The sequence below is a fragment of the Momordica charantia genome (genome assembly GCF_013281855.1).
Source record: "Momordica charantia cultivar OHB3-1 chromosome 9 unlocalized genomic scaffold, Mcharantia_2.0 BLBB01000009.1, whole genome shotgun sequence".
In the NCBI taxonomy this organism is placed as follows: domain Eukaryota; kingdom Viridiplantae; phylum Streptophyta; class Magnoliopsida; order Cucurbitales; family Cucurbitaceae; genus Momordica; species Momordica charantia.
In genome coordinates this window covers 349410-373189 of record NW_028275167.1, presented here as the reverse complement: position 1 = coordinate 373189, position 23780 = coordinate 349410, and the positions used below count along the sequence as shown (strand labels likewise).

At 35.0% G+C, this 23780-nt stretch overlaps 2 protein-coding genes across 3 annotated transcripts; both read right to left on the bottom strand.

Moving 5' to 3' along the window:
• Positions 1-222: 222 nt before the first annotated feature.
• On the bottom strand, positions 223-5809 carry LOC111018791 (chaperonin CPN60-2, mitochondrial). Of its 2 annotated transcripts, XM_088117891.1 has the most exons (19): positions 5666-5809; positions 5554-5578; positions 5312-5443; positions 4964-5123; positions 4569-4744; positions 4394-4489; positions 3852-3956; positions 3597-3683; positions 3419-3508; positions 3232-3312; positions 3059-3127; positions 2767-2844; positions 2559-2654; positions 1784-1883; positions 1432-1535; positions 768-873; positions 574-652; positions 376-493; positions 223-278 (listed from the first exon to the last, which is right to left on the bottom strand). In XM_088117891.1, the coding sequence occupies exons 1-18, from the start codon at positions 5701-5703 to the stop codon at positions 397-399; spliced, it is 1719 nt and encodes a 572-aa protein (XP_087974017.1). In that variant the 5' UTR covers positions 5704-5809; the 3' UTR covers positions 223-278; positions 376-396. The 2 variants fall into 2 exon arrangements, with proteins under 2 accessions (XP_087974017.1, XP_022150736.1); XM_022295044.2 differs by having other exon boundaries at positions 223-493; positions 5666-5808.
• Positions 5810-6598: 789 nt separating this feature from the next.
• CLASP (CLIP-associated protein) lies at positions 6599-19131 on the bottom strand. Its single transcript, XM_022296089.2, is given in 22 exon segments — positions 6599-7047; positions 7164-7265; positions 7565-7633; positions 7874-7942; positions 8028-8102; positions 8239-8343; positions 9147-9248; positions 9409-11207; positions 11354-11705; positions 11792-11890; positions 12280-12397; positions 12475-12560; positions 13215-13283; positions 13378-13452; positions 13825-13922; positions 15163-15324; positions 16535-16700; positions 16954-17022; positions 17473-17535; positions 17624-17779; positions 18439-18551; positions 18554-19131. Coding segments are annotated over 22 exon segments (4329 nt in total). The 5' UTR covers positions 18771-19131; the 3' UTR covers positions 6599-6882.
• Between the last annotated feature and the right edge of the window lie 4649 nt (positions 19132-23780).

The window sequence follows — 23780 nt, the reverse complement described above, 5'->3', positions numbered from 1 at the left end:
GCTAGAATGTTGTTACCATATTCATAATTAGTTAAGCTTGTTTTACCATATATATATATGCAAGCACTACTTTTATTTTTGCAATTAATATAACTTTTTTAAAAGGGTGGATTTGAGAAAAATGCTTTTCAAATTTAACCTTAGGATGATGAAAGATGAATCTTTTTCTAATGACCAAATGCCAAGAAATTAAAATTAATAAAATGCAAAGCTCTGCAGATATCCTGGGAATTCACCTCTGATTAAAATTAATGATCTTATGCCTCCAGAAAACATATCTGTTCAAGCAAATAATAATTCCTATCAAAATTTTCTTCAGAATCAGTTCTCCCAAATAAAATCAAAATTGTAAACAAAATCAGGGTAGGTCAGTACATGGTCAGCCTTCTGATTCACTCAGTAACCCATGCCTCCCATGGACGGGGCAGCTTCCTTCTCGTCCTTGGGTTGCTCGACCACTACAGCCTCCGTTGTTGTCAATAGCGAAGATACACTGTACAACAAGAAAGCTCAAATGTGGAAATACTATAGACAATGAACTTCGTCGTGCAATGCTAACGATAGCGATACTACCTCGCGGCATCTACTAAGGCAGTTCTGATAACTTTCAATGGATCAATAATTCCAGCCTTGATCATATCTACATATTCACCTGAGCATACCAATAGATGAATCTATATTAGCAGAAGCCACAAGAACTTGGATAGAAACCAAACAAAAGAAAACCTCTCTATTCAACGTGCGTGTCGTTGCATGAGAATACAGACCTTTAGCTGCATCGTATCCAAGGTCGGAATTCTCCTGCTCTAGCAGCTTGCCAATCACTACTGCTCCTTCAACTCCAGCATTAGAAGCAATTGTATAAATAGGCATCTGCAAATAAAGAAGCCTTGAGAAAATTAACTAATTCTTGTAAAATACGATATTTTAAAAATATTTGGGCCCATCCACCTACTCACTCAAGGGGTGCACTCACTCAAGAAAAAGTAGGCTGTAGAGGTAAGTAATCTAAAAACCATATCCATCACGAATTACTTTCCGGAGAATCCTCACGGTTGGGGTGTCACAATCACACGAGTTATACATGGATTGTACCCTACCATGACGAGTTTAAGTGGGAGAGGGTGTCTCAACCCTATTATGAAGAAAGTGGGTTGAGACTCCCCACCAAACAGCCAATTGTGAGCGAGTAGCTCGACGTAGTCAGATAAGCAAGCAGCTTGACTTGTCAAGCTACTGGTTTGTGCAAACCATTTAACTTTAACATCTGATTATCATCTACTTATAACCCAAATATTTTTTCATTCCAAAAAATTACACAATTATGCTGTATTTCTTTTAATATGCCCAAATATGAGAGGTCGATTTGCATCATTATTCAACCCTAATGGAACTAGCAATTGAATTGAAAGGAAGAGAGAATTTAAAAACCTTTAGAGCATTTTGAATTATTTGAACACCAATCTTCTGATCGAAATTTGGTGTCTGCAACTTCTCCAACTCCTTTGATGCATAGAGCAGAGCAACACCACCACCTGCCACGCAAACTCTCAAGTTATCTCTTATTAATTACTGCACATAACCATAATGCTGACAGTTTCAACTCTCACATCAGCAAGATGTGGATAGTGAAGTCAAAGCACTTGCATAGCTCAAACAGTTCCAAAACATTATTTATTGGTTCGAATTCCTACCGCCCAAACAAAAAGGGAAAAGTAATTGGGGGTAGCCGATATTAGTTAAACAACATGCACAAAATGCTAGTCTCAGAAGATTGCATTACCAGCTACAATTCCCTCTTCCACAGCAGCTTTGGTAGCATTTAAGGCATCAGTGACTCTATCCTTCTTTTCCCCGACTTCAGCTTCACTAGCCCCACCAATCTACAAAAAGAATTGAGACTTGTAATGCTTCACACCAGTTTAAAAGTTCTTGTGCTATAATTCACATATTGTGTGCCAAACTACACAAATTAGAAGATAAATGTTTGGGGAGAAATCTGTTTAATATAGTATAAATCTAAAAATTTATTTTATTACACAACTCCATGGAAAATTCCAAGCTAGTTCAAAGATTTCGAGTTAAGTAGAGTGCTGGTTTGAGATGGAAATGCTTTTTGGCGTGCTGGTTTCTTTTCCTGGTTTTTGGAGTATTTGACTAGAGAATAACAGGAGAATTCAAAGAGTGAAGCAGCTTTACGGAAGGTTTGGGTTTTAGTGAGGTTCAATGCTTCCCGTTGGGTGCCTATTATGAAGGATTTTTGTATTTATCCTCTACGCCTTGTTTTAGTTGATTGGAGCTCTTTCATGAATTTTTATTTTAAGCTTTTGCTTTGCACCTTTTGTTGTGGGTCTTTCTTTTTGTTGGCTCAATGAAAGCATGGTTTGCCATGAAAGTAAAAAGTAAAAATAATTCAAGTGCCTCCGTTATGCACCTACAGGTCTTTTTGAGTCAACATTTGAACAAGTTAAATCACATTTTACAGCGCTGCAGATTGCATAGTGGCCCAAATATGTGAGCATGTGACTCAAAAATATATAAATAATATGAAGACCAACCTTTAAAACAGCTACTCCACCAGAAAGCTTTGCTAGCCGTTCTTGCAGCTTCTCCTTGTCATAGTCTGAAGTGCTCAACTCAATCAAGGATCTCAACTGTCACAATGTTGAACCATGAAATTATTTATTATATTCGTGCACTATGAAACCTATAAAGTCTAAGAGATCACGTGACATTCTGATTCTACAAAAATTAAGGAAATCAAACCTGGTCAGACCGTTCTTCAATTGCCTTCTTGTCACCAGCCCCATCAAGAACTACAGTATCATCCTTTGATACTGTAACCTATGTTATCAAGCACAATATTGATTACATTAGAAGTATAATCTTGACATAGAAAAGGAGGGCAAGTGGGGAAGATATCTTTAATTTAACCACTAGAAAAAAAAAATAGTAGAGGTTTCAGCAGTTGATAAGAAAACTCTGAAAACCCTCTTCTCAATATGATAAAGCACAGGGTACAATTGATTTAAGTACAAATGTTGATGGTATATTCCACCTTTTTGCACGAGCCCAACGATTCAAAGCCAACTTTTTCAAGGTCCAGACCAAGTTCTTCAGTTATGACCTGATATTCATGGTAAAAAGACACAAAAAGAAAAAAAATAGCAATAAATATGAGATGTTCTAGAAGAACACAGTAAAAGAGATGCAAAGAGCCAAAAAGCCTACCTGGCCTCCTGTGAGAATTGCCAGATCCTGCAAGTTAGCCTTCCTATTATCTCCAAACCCAGGGGCTTTAATAGCACAAACCTTCAGTTTGTTTATGCAATCAAAACCATTTTAGTTAGTGTACCAAATATAAGCTGCTAAAATTTAATGCAAAATATCCACATGTAACTAAGAACTTCAATCTTACCTTTATACCAGCACGTAACTTATTTAAAATAAGGGTAGCTAATGCTTCACTTTCTACATCTTCAGCAACGATAAGTAAAGGTCTTTGCCTCTAAGAAAAAAAATTAAAATATACAGTTATGCAGTGATTTCCAGACTAGACTCAGATTCAACATCCCCTAAATAGAAGGATAGATTACCTTCAGTGCTAACTCCAAGACTTTTACTACAGCATTTAAATTTGAGATTTTCTTCTCGTGTATTAAAATTATAGGATCTTCCAATTCCTGGAGAGAAAAAAAAACAGTTGACAACTGTGTAACAATTTATGACGCTGAGCAAGATGTGGAACATCAGATAATGAACCAAAATCAAGCCATGATGAACCACCAAATAAATAATCAAGCGCAATTAGAAAGTGGAAGTCGTAGTGAATAACAAAAACAAATCCGTACACATTTTTGGTTTTTCTGATTGGTAATAAAATAAGGAGATATGTAGCCCCTATCCAGCTTCATTCCCTCAACAATCTCCAATTCATTATCCAGTGTGTTACCATCCTGCCAATAATTGGAGGGAGAGATCAGATGAATAGCATGCTAGACATAGAGGAATTTTCAGACCAAAAAACTAAACCACGATTATAAACATTACATGATGCTGTTTATGCATAGCTTCAGTCTATATTTCTCAGTAAGTAAAGACAATGTCCATGAGAGAAAAGTTGTGCAATAAAACAAAGAATAAAAAAGGTATTGTATCTCTATTAATCCAACTCTAATATATGAAACATAAAACCCTTTTCAAAGAAAGAAATAAGTCGATCAACTTGAAAATCTAATAAGTTAAAGCGATAAGGAAACAATATGAAACCTGGTAAACTAAACAAAACAAGATTGGGGATCCTGGTTTGGCCAAAGTGCCACCACCTATACTAGATATCCTAGTATTTACAAACAATTAGTGGGATGGAGTAGAAAATTGTGAATAAACTTACTGAAATGGTGATAACTCCTTCCTTGCCTACTTTTTCCATTGCCTTAGCTATTAGCTCTCCGATCTCTCGCTCTCCATTTGCCGATATTGTTCCAACCTTATAAAAAAAATAGAAAGGTAGAAACATCTTGGTATTTTTGGGACACAAACGTTCTACTAAGATCATTTGTGCAAACCTGGGCTATTTCTTCAGATGTACTGATCATCCGGGCTCTGCTCTTCAAAGTTGAAACAACTGAATCAATTGCCATAGTAATTCCACGTCTTAGGTCCATAGCATTCACTCCAGCAGCCACAGATTTACATCCTTCTGTAAATATTGCGCGAGTAAGAACTGTTGCACAAGTTGTGCCTGAAACAAGGAAAAAGAAGCTTCATGTCAGTAATTACACCTGCTCCAATAACTCAAACCATGTAAAAAAAACCCTCTCCTCTTAAATAATTGAGCACTTTCATGCAAAAAAGAGGAACAGAAGAATAACCACAAAATAAAAAAAGTCCCACCAAGAGTATCAAAAATTCTTGAAGGGACGAAACAGAGTTTTCTCTATAAATGTATCCAAAGACTTACCATCGCCTGCCACATCATTGGTAGCATTTGCAACCTGCTTCACCAGACCAGCACCAATATTTTTTACTTTATCTTTGAATTCGATACTCTTTGCAACAGTAACACCATCTTTTGTCACTTTTGGGGCTCCATAACTTTGCTCTAACACTACATTACGTCCCTTAGAAAAACAGGAGTGAAAGAGAACACTCAGTCAGTCAACTACTTAATTGGAATCCCTGGTCCATTCCCATTATAGACTCCAGTTGAATTATAATAGAAAACGATTGACTAATAGCGACGATCAGAATAAAGTAAAGGGTTTATAAATACTAAAGTATGCAACGAGATTACGAAGGATCAACTCACTTTCGGCCCCATTGTAACTTTGACAGCGTCGGCAAGCTCTTCAACGCCCCTGAGCATCGAGGCGCGCGCTTCAACCCCGAATTTAATGTCCTTCGCTGCATAGTTCCTACTCCAGTTCAATCTAGAATTGATCTGAAATCCCTCATTCGGGAAAGTTAATTGTTACTATCAGATGACAAAGGCTAAAAGTCGTAAACTCACATCAAAGAATGATCGCATTATTGAAAAATGAAGCAGAATACCTGATGGGCAGTGTTCTTCGCCAACCTGGGAAAAAAGGGAGGAGAGGAAAATGAGAAAGAACCGCAGGAGAAACAAACAAATGAGAGAGAAGAAGGTTGAGAAGAAGAGTACCTGGCTTTGGAGGCAAGGCCACAGGCGAAGCGGTGCATGGTAGCAATGAAGTTGAGAAGGAGAAGGGTTGAGAAGAAGCAAGTGGAAATGTTGAGTTTAGTAAGCTCAGCTGTGCCTCTCCAATGGCTGCCTGCAATTGCATAGGGTTTAAGGGAAAGCCTTGGGTTCCCATTCGGATCCGGGTCTTGGATACGGATCTTGAACCTCAAGGCCGGACTCGGATTTTGAGTAACTTCTTTAGAAATTCTTTCATTTTATAATCAATATTTCACAGACGTCTAAATTTCTAATTATTTACACTTTATGTTCAAAAAAAAATTTATTTACACTTCTATCTTTCGAGTTTTAAAAGATTGGTTTCTGTCTCAAAATTCTCTTAATTAATACTCTCCTGCAGCATTTATTGAGTTTTTTTTTATAAATAATTAATAATAGTCATTTAAGACAAGTATTTACCTGATTTTTAATCAATTAAACAAATAAATAAAGTTTTTAATGGGTTAGACCCTAGAAAAAAAGTGAAAACATTTGTAATTCTAAATATTTTAATTTTTCTATTATCTGTAATCTAGACAAGTAGCTTCCCTCGTAGTGGTTTCTTCATACCCTGGATCCCTCTCTCAAGTTCGTCAATTATATATATACATTTTAGAATTTATTTGTGTTGATAGTTTGAATTGTGAAATCTAAATTCAAATATCGACGGAATGACAATATTGAACATAGAAAAGTTTGGAAGCACATCCCTTGTTTTTATTGGACTAAAATGTCGAAAAAATATCGACAAAATACCAAACAATGACCATAGCATAGCAAGGGATCGTGGGATATCATTGAGAAATTGAAACCCGTCCTAAAGGGTGGGACGCCGGAGCAGGTATGTTTTATGTTTTCAGTAAAGAACCCTTCAAATTGACAATAATATCACTAAAATAAAATTCAAACACTTCCCCGATCCCCATCAAATTATATATAAATAATGTTGACCGTAGAATACAAAATTGGGCACAATAATTTGAATTCCATAATGGGTCTTAAAATAAAACACTCTTGACTTCAAACCAAACTGGCATCTACGAAAAGTGACATGGAAAAGAATAAGTAATGGGTGAAGAAAAAAATATAGGCCAATAGACACAGACTCCACAATGTATGCACACAATATACAAAAAAATTACACCAAGGAATGGAAATTACATTACAAGCAACCAAACTCCCTAATCATGCTTGGCATCGATGGGAGTACCCGACCTTGCTTGCGAAATTCGGTTGGCATAAATCGTAACCAGACGCAGTTGAGTGCTGTTGAGTCCCTCCTCCAGGTGTGGCAAAAATTGTTTTCCAAGCATTATGTAGATGTCAACAAGACAGAACACCACAGTCTGCACCAAATCGTCACCCAACAAAATATGTGAGGACAGTGTGTTTTCCTTCACCTAACAAACTCCTCTTTTTTTATTCAGCTAAAAAGAATGAATGGTAACTGGTAACCTATTACCTTCCTCACATCAGCACTCTGATTTCCAAATGCTTCGAAAAGAGCAGGCAAAAAAGTCGGCAACTGTGGCATCAACTCTTCCTGCGAGAGCCGACCTACGAGCTGAAGAACCAAATCGCAACGAGTAAGAATCAAAATAAATAAACAACAATAGCAACTGCTGCTGTACTAGCTTCATTTTTTATGTGCTGCAGTGCCCAGAAGCACAAGTGGCACTAGTTTAAGTTTATTGGGTGAAAATTTGAAGGGGGGAAGGAAGGTAGGAATCAAGAGCATTTAAACCCTCAAAACTGCTATGTTAAGAGAGAGAGAGAGAGAGAGAGAGAAAAGATATTTTGCAAGATGGATATCTGCCATAAGGAATTGCAAGTAGGAGGTGGGGTGGTACTAAAGGAATAAACCTTTGTCAAACAATTGATGCAAGTGACAAGAGTTTTCTCATCCTCAGTAACTAACAAAGGAGCAATAACCTGCAAAATAAAGAACATGGAATATGTCATACTAAATCTAGAGAGCTTTGGGAAAGAATTAGAAAAGAATAATATTTTCTAGAAATAAAAAACAAAAAACTATATCTCCGAGGCTTTTTTTTTTTTAATTTTTTCGTACTGGTATGATATATTATCAGCAAAATGGGAAGTACATAAAAAATGAAAAACTATCCACATGTGATTTCCATGGAGAGAAAAATAGACTGCACAGATACATACACTTAAGCATCTGAATGGATCATACTGAGATAACACAATAGTCAGGCAATGCTCTGCGTCATTTGATACCTGAATAAAGGGTGTAAGGAAGAGGGAGCAATTTTAGAGAGGTTAAAACAAGCAAACCAAGTTTCAGAATGTCAAGAAAAGTTACTTCGGGAACAATGTCCTTGGTAACATGAAGCAGTTTCTCAATCACGATCTCAACAGAATCTTCCATTGGATCCCTCTGGAACGATAAAATAGATGATAAAAGTGAGAATATAATAAATGAGAAAAAATCATCCATAAAGAATTACTTAGAAAATGTTGAATAAGAGCACAAATGCAGTATCCCATAAAGCATCACAAATTATTTAGCTTACCTGATTCTTAATCATTTCAGTTATCAATGAAAGAGCAAGTTCCCGTACAGAGGAATCAGAATTATCCAACACTTCTAGTACCACTGTCAAAATTTGATTGAAGTACTGCAAATAGATAAACGATCTATGAGATGAAAATGTTACTAATAGCAAGAAAATTCACAATAGGTAAATACCATTATCAAGGATAAGTTGATAACCAAACTTATGCACGACAGTACTTTGGAAAACAAAACAGAGATACAAACAGAATGGCATCAGTTACGTCAAAGACAAACCAAGAACATAACCATCAGTACTCAGGAAGGTGGTGTGCTGTGACATGAGCTGTAGCTAGTCTTCATCGGGAGGCTCCTTTGGCTGCAGTTAGAAGCCCTTGGAGATCTATTTCTTAATGTTACCTGGGCTTTAACGCTGCTATTTCATTCAAGGTGATAAAAACAAAAGAATTCTAGGAAAGACTATAGGCATGGTGACAGGGCCTTGCAACAACTCCGATCTACTAATCATATCTTCAATTTACTGATGGCACTTTCTTCCTTCAATTGGCATAAGGCCCCAGGACTATCAAAGACTTTTTCGAGTTCTTCTTGTTTGATCATCCTTTAAAAAGAGAGAAGACCTTTGGCTCCAAATGGATTAGATCTTTCTTTTGGAATCTTTGGTTAGAAAGGAACAATAGAACCTTCAATTATTTAGAAAAAGGCATAGATTACTTTCTCGACAGATGTTACTTTGTAGCCCTCTCATGGTGTAAATTGTATCCCTTTCGCAACAGTTACAACTTTAGTGATTTCTTGCCATTTGGAACAGTTTTTTGTAATCTTGGCTCTACCCCCCCCCCCCCCCCCCCCCCCCACCCAAAAAAAAGGAAAAAGAAAAAAAAAAAGCTGGAGTAGAAACTATACCTTGGTCCAAATGGACGGATCATTACTTATGGAAGTTTCAATCAATTGCTGGAGTGAACCACATTTGCTTGCAGACGGGCTTTCACTATTGCCAGTACTAATCTGCATAAAAAGGACAACGAATACCATTTATCCATCATCTTGATCATCTAACATACCGTCTACCATCTAATGTGAGGATATAATTTCTTAATATTTAAAGGAAAACTAATAGATACAAAATTTAATCAGGAAAAAAGAAGTTGAATCGTAGAATACTCACCAGGTGAAGAATTTGAGGAATGCTAGGGCCTGTGTCCAGCATAGAGTTAATAGCTTTAGTTTTGTTTTGATGAGATTCAAGCTCCAGTGAAGTCACATCATCATACGTAATGTTTTCAGCAATTCCTAATTGGTCAGCGTCAATCTCACCATTGACCAAATGCAGATAAGACAAATCATCAAAGTTAACACTATTATCAACATTATCCACCAGACTTGTCCGAGATCCCAGGTTCTGATGAGTGGAATTTTCTATATAATTTGCATCTTTGGTCTTCATATTAAAAACATCATTGCTGGAACGAGAATCAAAATTATGATACAAATTCTCACGAAGTTCATCAGAAGTAGTTTGACCAATGCTCCTTGTGATCAGGGTTGATTCCTGGTTCGTATTCCACTTCCTGCCACTCTCATCGTCAAGAGAACCAGCTGAATATCTACCAAAGAAATGAGTCTTTTTGGACATGCTAACATACCCTTCCTCAGAAGATGTTCCAACCACATCAGATGGGTCATACAAGGACTTGGGTCGTTGACGTTCTTTCTTGTTCTGTAAAAAGTTCATCAAGTCCACTTCAATGCGAGGCGTATATTGTTTAAGGGCTCGCCTCAAAGAATTTTGCTCTTCAACTGATAGGCTAAGAATATAATTCAAGACAGCTGCTGGTTCAAAGTGGGAATAAACAGATATAATGCATGTAATGGCTGCTTCCTTCAACTTAGTGTTTTTATCATGAACCAATGGTGTCAATTTAGCAAGCCATAACTTCAGGATGCCATTATTACTAGAGCTCTCAGAGTTCACTACATGCTTGTTAAATGAATTTATAGCAAACTCAATAACTGCCAGCTTTGCCTTTGGCGACCGCTGTTCGTCCAGAGAACGGAGTAAAGCAGGTAAGAGAGAATCAGTACTGTAAGTTTTACTAACAATTTCCAAAGTTGTCGAGCAGGGTTGCCTAACTAATTCCTTTGGGTCAATCAACCGAGAGAAAACATGAGGTAAGATCCTTTCCATATAGCTCTCAAATGGCTTTCGGCAGGTTGGAATTATATCAGCCAGCGTAGAAAGTGCTGCCTGGGTAACTTTATGATGTGGGTCGTCCAAGTGCTGGAAAAACAACTTCATTACCTTCTCAAAATTCTGAAGTACTTCTTGTATTCCTTTTGGACTTTGCTGCAGAAGAGACTGAAGATAATTAAAGGTGCCAACCCTAGTGGACCAGTCAGAAGATGGATTGAGTCCCTCACTAAGAGCATCACTGAGAGAAGCTGGACTGTCAACATAACTTGACATTTCCCCAAGTGGTAGCTGGCTATCATCAAAACTCCTACGCCTGGTTGCAGACATTCGCCCAACTACATTCTTTCTCAATAGTGGTCTCTGGAAATTGGGGATATAACTATTCTGAGAATCCTTGTAATTCCCATCCCTATAAGATGTATCCAAGTAATGCTTCTCAATTTGTGGGGTAATATACCGCTTAGTCTCTCTAATATCATTATATTCTTCAGTGGAACCCCTTTCCTGGTGCCGTTCAACAACCCGCTTGGCTGAATATGATGAAAAAGTAGACAAAGGTTCATTCACCACACTGCTGCGATATGACAATTTATTAGAACCTTTGGAAGCTTGAATTTGAGTGATGATATCAGATAAACCCAATCCACCTTGGCGGTTCCTAACTTTATTAATATTCGATGCAGTTAGTTCAGCTGTCGAAGAGTTACTGAAATGATTAGAAGCGGGTAGAGCTTGAGGAAAGGGTGGATCACGAGATGATGGAGGGTCAACTCCTGCACTAGGGGAAGTAAGAGGAAAATTTAGCCGCTCACACAAATCAAATTTAGCTAGTTGCTACAGAACAAATAAGAGCAAAAATAGACCCAAAGCTCAAGGGTTGATTAAAAAAAGCTAATTAACAGTAAATGCCATTGGGTACCTAGATCCAAACTAGATGATCGAAGATTCGCATTATGTTTCTCAGATAAATCCAAGCCTCTGAGCATGCTTTCAATTGCACTGACCTTCTGTTTGCTCGCATGCAACACACTTTCCAAACTACGTTCAGAACCATCACCAGAAGTCTTTGACTGAGACAAAAGTCCAGAAGAGAGAGATGTCCCAGATGATAAACTTGAACTTCTATCCATTGCAACAATAGCAGAAGTTCCATATCCAGGTAAGCTTGAACCAGTAGATGATTGAGAGTTGAGTGGCATCATTGTACCTCTATCACGAACAGATGGAGAAGCATGTCGCCTATGTATACCCCCATCCTCTTCATTAATTATCTGGGAGAAAGCTTGAAATTTAGACAATCGTACATTCAATAATGAAATGGATATCGAAACATCTCTCGAATGAAAGTAAGCCATACCCTTTGAATTACAAGGTCAAATGAGGAAAATAATCGTCTGGAACGTTCTGGCCAAGTTTTCGCAAACATCCTGTATAATACTCGTGCAGTAGCTCGTACCTATCAAGAAAATATACTACAAATGAGGTAGTAATAAGAGGAGAGAGAGAGAGAGAGAATGCCATACTACAAATAACTTTAGTTATTATAACGGCAGTTACAATATCTGAAGTTACGTCATTTCAATTGAACGTATTTATAAAATTAATGTATGTAAAAATAATAACAAATGAGGGTCTAACGATACCAGTTTATATAACTAGGAAAGTCAGATAGCTGGCTGAGACAAATACCAAATCAATATTTTTCTTTTTTTGAGGAAAGGAAACATCTAATCAAATAATTTTGCCTCACAAAAGTTAACCAACACGTCAAATGAAAGTAATTTATAAGGCAAAAAGAAATTTCCTATGCAAAGTAGTGAAATCGAAGATTTTTTTTATAAATACCTCACTCATTGCATCAGCAACACAACACGTGATTAGATCCTCATATAAATCAGCCGATCGCTGTATCTCAGGTGCATCGGCCCAATGCTCGAGAATGAGAAGAGCATATTCACAACACCTATAATACAAAAAGGGCATAATAGAAATCAGGAGTATAATGCCAATGTACGAGTTTCTGGAAAGTGTAAATCTTACCGTGCACGAAGTACAGCGCTACGATCATTTTTTGCACTGTCAGCTATGCGAGGAAGCACACGTGCAACTTTACAGTTACGCAGCATCTAGATGAAAAAGGAAATTAAACTATATTAACCATAGTACCTAGATATCCTTAAAGACATGAACATACATGCGTAATTAGCTGGTCCATAATAATTTACTAATTTTTCTTTTTCTGGACAATATACTAGTATCAAACCCATTCACATGTCAAACCAGGAATGAAAAATGCAATACAATTCGTGAAAGGCAAATGACTTACCACAATCTAGTATGACTGAGAAAGGACAGCAAAGAGAATTGGAAATCCTTCAACTTACAAATAATTTCATAATGTTCTCTCTCTTTGATAATGATTAGTAATATACATGCGTAATTAGTTGGGAATGTTAGCACCTTCAACAGAGGATACTATCTTCAAGGTGGGATTCCTTATTCAACCTTTCTCATTTTTTTTCCCGTCCACTGAAATTACTTTGCTTGAAAAGGTACATTATTAGGTACAGCTCGTCAATAAATAGTTTTATTTCATGTTTTCCTTTTCCATTTATTCCAACATAACGTACAGTGCACACCAATCCTCATAAAATAGGGGCACTTCAATAAATTCATTATGAACCTTCCAAGTCAATTGTAATGGCAATTTCTAATCAAGTGAAATTTTGTCATTACTCGTTAGGGTAAAAGAGAAATAATGAATAAAGCAATGCCAATACCGTTTTTATGCAATTATCAGCAGACTCCGCAATTACAAGAACAGTAATGACAACCAGCTTGAAGAGGACCTGAATAGAAACAAATCAAAGAACAAATAACAAAAAAAAGAAATTAGGATTCCAACCATGATAACAATATATTCAAAAAAAAAAAATCACTTACTGGAATCAACATCTCAGCACAGGCTTCAAAATCTCCTAACAGTTCCTTGGATAGAAAGCATAACAAATGGCAAGCCTGAAATACAAAGTAGAACTGAGACAAGGAAAGCCACTAAAAACCCAAGTCGTCATTACCGAATTCATAGCCTTTCACTAAATAATATTTCCTATACAACACACCAAACAAGATATAATTCCAAAATAAAAGAAATAGTATTTCCATCTACTATCAGAGCATAAAAGAAAGAGCAACGCTTCTCATACACTAAATGTAAGATTCAACCAATAAATTGATGATAAACAACACAAATGTTACACAAGAAATATCTAGAAGCATGGCCACAAAAATAGCAAACCGCTTCATAGTATAACAAAAACAATAAAAACAAAATAAGGGTTCTGAAAAGACAACAAACAGTCCGGAGCAAAAGAATAACTGCAATTACACCTGTTTCACTATGGTAGACCTTCTATCAGATAATTGTGTACTCAGGGGTCCAACGAGTTGTTTCAACAGTCCCTTAAAACAAGGATAGTCAGCAGCACCTATCAAAAATAATTAGAAAACACAAACTTAAGATCCTTCCACAGCATCAATGCATTGAGAACTCATTCTACGTTCCACATGTCCAAGCCATCCCAAACAAAATAAAAAGATGACAAGATAGTTCAGCTCACAAAGTAAGTTCACATAGCAGCAACAGTATAATGATGACAATAATCAGTCAAGAATGGTGATAATTGTGGCAATATTATTGATACATTGAATCTAAGGTATCCTCTAATCTCAAGTTACCCGTTCAAACATTTCATTTGTTTTTCCAATGGTACTGAAAATTTTTTGCAACAGCTATACTGATATAAAATTATGGTTACTAACTCTAACTAGGGCTATTTCTTATAATTAAACCTAATGCAGGAAAACCTACTCAGATTAGAAGTTTTTCAGAGAGAGAGAAACCATGTCACAAAGTTTCCATCAGAATCAATATTTTCTTCATTTTTTTCAATATTTACCTAAAATTCTAAAACTTTAAGCCACGGATAAACTTGTCGCTCAATTAGAAGCATCCCATCCAAGGATGAAAATAACATCAGTATTTTGTGCATATATCTTGATAAAAGTTTAGGCAAATAAAAATAAAGAAAATATTGCTATTGATAAAAATTCAGAGAGACCTGAGACCTATTGATTTTTTTCTTTTTAATAGAAAAAATTTCATGAAATTACAAAAGAGACCTATTGAATTTTAAAATTATATAAAAATAAATAACCTATATTGCATTACTATATTATCTTAATTTTATTAACGCTGTCCCTGAATGTTGTGAAAGAATGCTTAAAAAGAAAATAATCAATTATTTGTGTTATTTTATGAAATTTTAATCCTTGTTTGATGTTAGAGAGAAATAAATTTCTTGATAATTTCAATGTTTCTAATGTACATGTATACAAATAAAAAAATAAAAAATAAAGTGTAAGGATGTAGCTCCTACATCAAAGATAAACGTGAATCAAGCAATTAGTATTCAACATATCCTCTAAAAGAAAATTTGTAAACCTTCTTATCACAATTTTTCCACCCTAACAAATTAAACTCATTTGTGGTTATTATGTTAATCGACATATGACATACTTGAATAATTTCATAAATGAAGAAAAATAGCAACTTCATTTGAAAAGGAAAATTGTAACCCACAAAATCAGAGTTTTGTCAGCATAACAATCTACTATGTTCATCATGTGACCTAATCATACAGTGAGAGAAAAGAGTAGTAGTAAAACCTCCATAAACAAGGCCCTCTACTCTCTGCATGGCTGCTATGCGAATAGACCAGTCTTTCTCTGGAACAAGGGTAGAAGCTATCTTCTCAATTTCCCTTATTAGCTCCTTCTCTGAATAAACTTTTATAGGATCTATCTGCTTTTCAGTTACGTCACTTTCTCCTGCACAACGCCGGATTAACCAACTAAGCAAAGATAATCAAGCAATACCATAACAACAAGGTTCTGGTTAGAAGGGCCATTCATCCGTGTTATAGATACTACTCAAATATAACTTCCACAGTGAAGTGCACAATTAAAAAACATTGACCTGGCTCAAGTTCAATAAGGGGGATGCCAGTACCTCCTGTTGAATCTCTAGTTAGAACAAGAAGGTGAGGAGCTTGGGGGCTAGACCTAAATAAAAACTAACGAAATCCATTGGAAACTTAACTTTTCTTAGGTTGTGGTGCAATCGTTATGGAGTTCTAGGGATATTGCATGGCCTTCCTAGATGCTTTTGGGGCTTCTGGTGCTGCTATTATCTTATGGAATGGAACAACTTTAAGTTTCCTGTCAATTAGGCTATCATAAGGGTCTCAATGTTTTTTGTTTTTTTTTTAATAATTGGGAATCGAGCACCTGCACCCGCCTCAAGGCCCAGACCTAGGAGACATCAAGGGTTTTTTGGTATTAAACTCACTGAAAGGTTCGAGCTTGAGATCTCTAAGCCAGTATGACCGAGATACTCCAAACCCTTGTCAACTGGGCTGTCCCTTAGGGACATTCCCCTATTATGAGAAAGATATTCTTAATTTGCTTCTGAGGGGAATGTCCAGCTAAATAATTATGAAAGAGCTTTTGGAAGAATGCAATTCTTTCCCACTTTTAGGAGGTTTGGCTGGAAATAAGGATTTTACAAAATTCTTCAACGTAGTTGCATAAAATAAAAATTCAAGTTGCTGAAATAAAATAAATTTTGGAGATCTGATGACATCAACTTTTTTTTTAATAACGGGTAGTCGGAGCTTTGCTCCCATATACCCAAGGGCAACCACACCTACCCAAGGCCTGGACCCGCTCACCAGAAGGTTCGAACTTGAGACCTCTAAGCCAGTATGACCAAGAGACCCCAAACCTTTGCCAACCAGGCTGCCCCTTGGAAGCAATCAGATGCAAATCATTACATCAATAGCCCCCCACGAGGACCAAAAGCAGACTATGGAGTACTACCCAGATAGTATGGATAAAAAAGGAGAAGAGTTATAACATGCTTTTAATTAGATATAAATAAAGCTCTTCATAAAGCTATATATTAAATTGAAATCACAAAGAGAATAGGTTCCATATTAGTTGGTTTTCCATGGCTCTCCAAATCTAACCAAAAACTGACCTCCAAAAAGAGAGACCTCTCTGTTGGAACTTTTAGCCTTTGGACTACTTTTCTTAGGGTTAATATTTACAGGCTTCATATCTCCAACTGCAAAACTATTTGTAAGTCCTTCTGAAGACCGAACTTGAGGTGTAATTTTTTCTAGACGGGCATTAATATCCTTCACCTGTAGATAGATGGAAGAAAAAATGAAATATAAACTTGAAGTGGTGATTCTCATAAATAAATAAATAAATATATATATATATATATAGTGACGTCCATTTCCATAAATTACATTGCTAATTTAATTGAAGTAGAATAAAACTTTCAGCATTCCAACACTTTCTAATCATAAATGAAATTAGGAAGGATTAAAAACATCCTTTTAACAAAACAAGAAAGGTAGGAAGTAGAAAAATGCTCAATAAAAAACTTACCATATAGGTAGGGAGGTGATGGCGCTGAAGCTCATCACGCAACTGTGGCCCAGCCTGTGTATACATCTCCTGAAGAAAATAAATTATAAGTCAAGTTAAGTTGCTATATTCAACGATATCATAGCATGCATATTGCAACAGAAACTATCCACAAGACATTAACATAAGCTAGAACCAGAATATTTCACAATCTAGTTATCTTGCATGACAAATTTAAAATTCTTCAAAATATTTAGCACCGAAGGAAGTTCGTGACAATTTCAGACCCCATCACAGATTGTGAATTAATGTCAGTTAATCAACATATTATCAACCATTCTAAATATAAACTGAAAAGATGTCGCTGAATGGAAATAACGATAGGCTCTAGGTAACCAAATTAAGAAGTTTCTGCAAATTTTCATTCTAGTGTTCACATTATAAACAAAATACACACAATATAATAACTAGAGAATGTTGTGAAGTTACTAGCATAAATAACAGAATACCCATCTTTGAAATAGACTCAATATTGCTAACCTCAATACAGACTATAGCTGCTTCCCTAACTCCAGGATTCGGATCATTTAACATCTGCAAAATCTGTAGAGCAAAATAAATTAGAAAATTACTTAATACTTACTAATATGAAAATAATGGTTTTTTTTTTTTGGGAAATTCAATTTTATACCGAAGGTAGTACAGCCCGCTGAAGGGTAAGCTCGGTTGATGCAAATAAACCAATCGCCGATGTAACGGTTCTTGCAAACTCTTCTCGTACTCTCCAGCTCTTGTGTGACCATGCATAAGAGCCAGCTCTTTCGACAATGATTGTCGGTGAAGAAATCTGCAGGTAGTGAGAGCTATTAGGTTGTGTCAAATGCACTTTTTCCTTTCAGCAGGACCAAATGAAGATAAAAAGAATTCCTCATGTTCTTTCATTACACTGGCAAGTAAAAAAGGACCCTTTTTTTTCTTTTTGCCGAGTACAAGAAGTAAATAAGAACTTTCAATTTTTCACTCCACGACTTTAACAACTTAAAACTCACCCTGTAATATAAAAGTACAGAGATTAGATTTGAGCAGCTCCAGTATAAAAGATAAGCAAGTATGTCTAATCTATCACTCACTCTATCTTAAAGAGATAGAAACTTCGATAAGCAGCAATTGCTTCTTCGTATAATTCAGATGTTGTGAGGGGACACTCTTAACCCCCACCCCCGAAATAAAGGGAAAAGACGAGGAGTGGACACACCCAACTGCAGAGACGATACTGTAACCGTTCCTATCAAATCACTAGTATAGTAACGCCCAATTAAAGATAAGTTCTTTAAAAGATAAGTACATGCACTAACTTACATATCTAAGTAGTAGTAAATATGGGGTAAAAATCAGCCCAACGAACAAGACGTGAGAGAAAGAAACTAAATCAAATCCAAGTGAATAGATTTGGATTAATTTCCACATAAACAGCTACAATTGGTGAAAACATTTGATCCGCAGTACCTCCATAAGAGTGAGCAGGAGCCTCCTGGCGGCTTCTCTGACCGGCTGCTTAGCATCACCCAAGCGTTCGACTACGGCGGGGACGAGGGCATTGAAGTGGAGCTTGAGATGCTCCCGGAGAGCACAGCAGCAGAAGCCAAGGCCTGGAGGGCACCCTGGGAAACCCTAAAGTTGTTGTCCTTGAGAAGATCGAGGCAGCAATCAACCAAGGCCGTAGTCTCGGCGGAATTCAAGCTCTTCCTAGAAGCTTCAAGAAGCTCATAGAGGCGCTCGACACCGGCCATGCGCTCCTTGGTATCCTTGGCACGAGCCAGCTCCAATGCTTCCTCCATATCCGAGGGTGGTGGGCACGGATCCGGCGGCCCAAAACTCAGATCTGAAGAATTGGTTTCCGATTCAGCGGATAGAGGAAGAGTGACATATAGAATAGAGTAGACTCAAATTATGCGGCGTAACAGAATGAAGTAGCGCAGACAAAGGAATCAACCGTTCCCGGCGCAGAGAAAATTGAGAGAAGAGCAGTGGAAATTTGGGAAGTGTGTGAGTAGGTTGAGACGAAAGAATCGGGAGAGAAGAAGAAAGAAGAAGCAGAAGAAGAAGAAAAACAGTGGAAGTGAGAGAGAGAATAGAAGTTTTGTAGAGAGAGAGAGAGAGAGAGAGAGAGAGCGTGGGTGGCTGTGAACTCAACTGTGAAGAGTGAAGAAGAGAGTGAAATTTGAGAAACTTTGTTAATTTTTTAGTTTTACTTTACCATTCCTTTTGCTTCTAATTTACGATTTCAACCACCTACACCTACGTCCTCTCTTTTTTCTTTTCCCATCTCCACTGCGGATGAACCGTTCAAGTATATATTCTCGATTAAAATGAAGTACGTGTTCTCGTCATCACGTTTTAATCAATGTATTGAACATGACTTAACGAATAAGATAAAGTTTATGGTTTGACTTCACCTACCCTTGTTGAATTCGAACGAAAAGAGAAAGTACATATGATCAATTACATCAATACTTACCTGACATACTATTTATATTATTCTAAAATTATGTGGACGATAGATTAAAGTTAAATAGATAGGGTCAAGTATAACTCAACTCGTTGAAGTAAATATCTCAAACCAAAGCATAGTGTGTTCGAATTCTCACTCTCGCATGTTGTTTAAATAACTAATACGATTTATCTTAAAAAGAAAAAAAATCATTTTTTACCCATAAACTCGTAGTGAGTTTGAATCCCTACTCTCGCATGTTGTTTAAATAATTGATACGATTTATCTTAAAAGAAAAAAAAATCATTTTTTACCCATAAACTTAATAATATGAATCAAATTTTCACATTAGACTTTTTGATTGCAACTTAGAAAAGTGTAATTTTTACTCTTTATTTAATTTTCACTAATTCAACAAGTCTGGCACAAAATCAAGCATTATACAAATCCGCTTAAATTGACAAGTTTTAACCCACAAAGAAAAAAACAACTAAGGTGTCATTTTTTATGAATCATGTCAATTTAATACCAAATAAATGTTTTATAAGCTTATTAGATCCACGTGTAAATACTTTTTTTCTTTAAACGAAAACTCATCCTAAAGTGAAATTTGCAACCATATTTACTGTTTAAGATGAAAATTATTACTGCCAATTTAGTTCATTGATAATTGACACCAATCTACGATTAATAATTTAATAGATTATGAGTTCGAATCTCTTATCTTAAGTGTCGTACTAGAAAATAAAAGATCAAAATTGAACCCCTTATTTAATGAGATGAAATTAAAATTTTAAGGTAAAAAATCAATACATTTTACCATGGTAAAACTTCATCTTTTTCTAGAAATGAAAAAACAAAAAAGGACATATTGGATGGAAAGTTGCCCATCAGAAACTCGAAAGTTTCTTATAATACTTTTTTTTAATTATTTATTAATAATTTCTTTTACTTTTGTTGGGTGTACAGCGAGGCATTGTGGTGTACGAGACTACTGTCGTATTAAAATAATATTTCTTTTGAATAATTTAATTTAATTTATATTTTACTTTATCTCTAGTGTATATTATTAGTTTATTGGCATATAATAATATGTAAGGTTTGGAAATTCTTTATTTAAATTTGGTGATTAAACCACGTCATCTTGTTTATATATGCCACGTCACGAAGGACGAAAATTTTTTATGAAACAAAAATTATTGGAACAATATTTATTTTATTTATTTATTGGTTGGAAGTTTTAAATCTAGTTTCCAAGCTATTTTTTATTCCTTTAAGTAAAAATTATTGTTTTTATAATTATATTTTCTTTCAGTATTTGTATTCTAGAATTTTTTTTTTTTTACAATTGCTTGTATAATTGTATAATCCACTTTTTACAATTGCTTTTAAAAGTTTAAACAGCCAAATTTAGAAACTACAAAATACTAGTTTACTAGAGAAGATGTATGGTTAAAATATTAAAAATATTGTAAATATATTACAATAATATATTAAAAGGAAAAATCGCATTAAAATAAAATACATAAAAAATTACTCTTTTGAAAAAAAAAATTCTAATTTTGCAATATTAAGATATGATGATTTTTTTTATTTAAATAACACATTAAAAAGAGTTATGCACAACCTTTAACATATTTGTTTAAGAAATGTTTTTGGTTGAGTGAGTAAATTTTAATTTTTTTTAATGTAAATCCATCTGAACTTAATGGTAAAAGTAGTCGAAGATATATATCTTAGCCAATTCAGCTATGTTTAGGTTGGTATATTTTAGTTTAGCTACATTGATATTAACTTTCGTTGTGTAATTTTTTTTTTCCGCTTATTGACCTAATGGTTAGATTTTAGTAGTTTGCGGGTGTGAGGAGTAATTTGTTTTAGCTAAATCCAACGTTTTTATTGACTATATATTCATGTTTTAAAATCACGGACCAAATACACCATAATTTATTAGTTATTTTCTAATTTGGTTTCAAGTAGAAGATGAGGAGGGTGGCTTTTCAACTTTATTAAAACATATATTTATTAATAAGTTAAAATTTTTAATTTAAAAATTATTTAAAATTGATGATTAAATGAAGAATTTTTCCTCAAAGACCGCGGGGCTTACTCGACCCCAACCCCAATTCCCCGAATCGAAAAATGGGGTGAGGATGAGGCGGGAATCATCAATCTGCCCCTCCCCGTTACCATCTCAACTCGTAGGTCTAAATGGTTTGGTTTTGTATAATTTAGACTTGGAAAACTATTGTATATAGTGTGTATTTAGATTTTAAGTTAAGTTATAAGTTTGGTCTTTGAATTTTCAGTGGTGTGTCTAGTTGGTATTTAAAGTTGAAAAGGTATTCAATAGGGTCTTTAAATTTTTAAAATGTATTTAACTTTTACAGCTTAAATTTATCTTTAATTGTAGAATCTAAAATGAAATCATTCAATCTTATAAGTTATGTTGATGACGGAGAAGTAAACTCCCTCTTGGAACCGATGGCTAAATTTGAAGTGTGAATTACGTCATTTTTTAAAATATGTTGAATAGATCCCTAAACTTTTGATTCTAAGTCCTTTTACACTGTGCATGATTCATAATAAGTTGAAATTTTTAATTTTTATAACTAAGGTTTTTTCTCGGTATACAAACATAAGTTGGACGGATAGAAGAAAAAAGTAGACAGTATACGGTTGGTTGGACAAAACAAAATGACTAAGATATGAGATTTGATATTGATACAAATATACATACATATACATATATATATGCACACACACAAAAAAGGTTACGTATCTTGCATGTGCCATTTTATTTTATATAATCACGTCTAGTTCTGAGCTATTTAGAAGAGCATAGACTATCCCTACAGACCAACAGATTGCTCTAAGTCGAGCACGCTTAACTTTGAAGTTTTTATAATTGAGTTGCCGAAAAGGAAGGTGCACCTTGTTAATATAGATAGTGACTATCGTTTCTTTTAAGTCTTTCTTAACCATTCTTCTATGATCTTAGGATCCCTCACATTCGGATATGATATCAATTAATTCATGTACGCCTCGTTTTAGTCGGGCGTCACAAAATTAGTTCAAAAACTAATACATAGGTAGTTTGGCCTTTTCAATCTCATATGTTAAAATTAGATATCTTCAAAATGTTCATTTTAATCTATTTATTTTCAACTATTGTCCATTTTAGCCAGTGTACAATTAAAATGTCTGTTTTGGTACCTGTACATTTAAAAAGTGACCAATTTTGTCCCTATTGCAAAATTTCAATATAAATTTCATACCCAATAGAAACACTTTAATACAAATTTATGACTACATTTCAAGAATTATAGTGAGTGAAATGCCATGCTAAAATTATGATTTAAGAAAATGAGGTAAAATGAAAATAAAAGGGACAAAAATGGTAACTTTTTAAAAGTATATAGACCAAAATGGATCTTATGAACGTACATCGACTAAAATCAACAGAAATTAAAACAATATGGATCAAAATGAACGTTTTGGAAATACGGAGGCTAAAACGAACGAAAGTTAGAACTATACAGACCAAAATAGTATTTAATCCTTAAAAGTAATTTGTCATTTTAGTTTGATGTAGGCACCCTCCCTTAAAGTGACCAAAATGGACACTTACCACTTAAACACTATTCTTTGTTAATACTTCTAATCATACTACTTTTTCTTTTGTTCTTTCTCTCTCTTCTTTTTTCTTTCCTTACCCTTCACATTTTGGATCAAACAACTAATCTATATATGGAGCCAATGATACTGATTTTTTGAAAAATATTTCACTCATAATTTTAATTAATAACTAATTTTGTAACTTTTTATATACTTAAGATTTATATAGTTAATGGATAAGAAGATATATGATCGAAGATAAATGGATGCACATTATAAAGATAACTACGAACTCTTAACATCGGGTTACCTAACTATCTCACAAATGTTTTAGACAGTAATGTTGAATATATTACTATACATTTGGGGGCACTTTTGCTTTAGTAGTGACAACTTGGAATATAATACCAAAAAGCTAGTCTTTAAAGAAAAGTCATTTATAGTACAATACTCTCACTCCCCTAATTTATAAAAGATAATGTAGGCTAGGTTTTATTTTTTGCATCAATATTGGGGAATTGACGACGTATTGGTAATGTTCTCGTTTCTTGTCTTTCGCTTATATTTTTTGTTTTTTTTTAATTTATTTCTTTTAATAAATAGAAACATAATTGGATTTTGTAATTGGTTCTCGTTCTTTTTTTTTTATTGAAAAAAAAGATGTGAAGGGAAACCCACGACGAAGACGTGAAAGGTAAACCACCAGCGAAGACACAACTCACAGTGGGGAAACAAACCC

Coding starts and splice junctions, on each gene's coding strand:
- LOC111018791 (XM_088117891.1), bottom strand. CDS start 5,703: ATGCACCGCTTCGCCTGTGGCCTTGCCTCCAAAGCCAG. Junction 5,579..5,665: donor GGCCTTGCCTCCAAAGCCAG/GTACTCTTCTTC, acceptor CTTTTTTCCCAG/GTTGGCGAAGAACACTGCCC. Junction 1,884..2,558: donor GTGGAGTAGCTGTTTTAAAG/GTTGGTCTTCAT, acceptor TTCTTTTTGTAG/ATTGGTGGGGCTAGTGAAGC.